The 1490-nt window shown below is 50.7% G+C and overlaps 1 protein-coding gene across 1 annotated transcript; it reads left to right on the forward strand.

Moving 5' to 3' along the window:
* Positions 1 to 749: 749 nt before the first annotated feature.
* APOLD1 (apolipoprotein L domain containing 1) lies at positions 750 to 1490 on the forward strand (the record flags this gene model as incomplete). The annotated part of the gene is made up of 1 exon (XM_080635926.1): positions 750 to 1490. The coding sequence occupies one exon, from the start codon at positions 750 to 752 to the stop codon at positions 1488 to 1490; it is 741 nt and encodes a 246-aa protein (XP_080492052.1).

The raw sequence follows: 1490 nt of genomic DNA on the forward strand, positions 1-1490 counted from the left end.
TTAAACACGGTCCATAGGTCTCCCTACCGCTGTCACTAGGGATCCACCACCACCGGTTGTACTAAGCACCACAATGGTTCCCATCTTTGTTCAGGCCCTGATGCCAAGTTACAATAGGAAAAAATTGCTGCAGGACCTAGAGTTGCTTAGGCTTAAAAAGAAAGGAAGGATGTTCACAATACCCATGTGAGACATCAATGAGCTTCTCACCTCCTAGATGGAAAAGCCAGACCTTGACTCCCCTTAGCAGCTTCCCGCTATCCTCCTTTAATGGGAAATGACCCCTAAATAGCAACCTGGGATGGGTGGCTTTCACCTCCTTGGAGCCTGGCCTTTCTTGTGAAAGATGTCCTTGAACACTGCAGATCCTGTGAATACTATCATGGGAACAACACATTAGTTCTGGCAGCATTACTATTCTGGGCACTGACTCACTTAATCTCAAAGGAATTTATGTCCCCAGGGTTGGAAGTGTCTTCACAGAGGTAATAACAACAGCATCCCTGACCCCAGCCTTTAAGATATTTTAGTCTTCTCAGGGAACAAGAAAAACAGTGGAATATGGCAATTAAATGAACATGTGTGCATGTGCATGTGTATGTGAGTGTGTATGTGTGTGTAGACAGCAAACCTTTCATGTAGCTGGTTGAAGCAAAGTTAAAACTGGCTGAATGCCATCCCTGAAATGGTGGTCCACACTGAGCATGTCTCATACTCAATCCAGCCTTTTCTGTTTCTGGACAGGCACCATGGAGAGAAACGATGCTGCCTTTCCCCAAACACTAGACCCCACGCACGACTTCCACATTGCACTGCTGGATCAGAGACGGAGGCTGCGTGGCCAAATTGCTCACCTTCACAAGGCAGCTCATAAACTCAGCAAGCTCCGCAAAAGGTCCCTAATTGCCAATGTCAGCGGGAGCACCCTGACTGCTGCGGGAGCTGTCACAGCCATCGTGGGGCTGTCCCTCAGCCCGGCAACACTGGGAGCCTCTCTCCTGGTGTCGGCTGTTGGTCTGGGTCTGGCTACAGCTGGGGGGGCTGTCAGCATCACCTCCGATCTCTCCTTAGTGCTTTGCAATTCCCAGGAGGTGAGGAAGGTGCAGGAAATCGCTATGACTTGTCGGAAACAGATGAGGGAAATCCTTGGCTGCCTGGAGTTCCTCCACCGAGGGCAGGGCCCGGAGGACCCCACACTGCGCCAGTCAGAGAAGAGAGCCTCCATCTCGCTGTACAACTCCGTCTGCTTCATGGTCTTCTGCGGCTCCCACAGCTTCCTTGTGCCAGAGTACACAAAGGAGGTCACAAAAGTAAGCCAAGCGGTGCTTAAGGCCAAAATCCAGAAGCTGGCTGCCAACCTCGAGACCTGCATCAGAGCAATGGATGAAGTCTGTGAACTTCTTGAGTCCAGGACAGAGCTTTCCCCACACATGAGGAGACCCAACTTGGATGCTAAAAAGACTGCTGAGATCCCAAGACCATCCAGCTGA

Source organism: Psittacula echo, assembly GCF_963264785.1.
Source record: "Psittacula echo genome assembly, chromosome: 1".
In the NCBI taxonomy this organism is placed as follows: Eukaryota; Metazoa; Chordata; class Aves; order Psittaciformes; family Psittacidae; genus Psittacula; species Psittacula echo.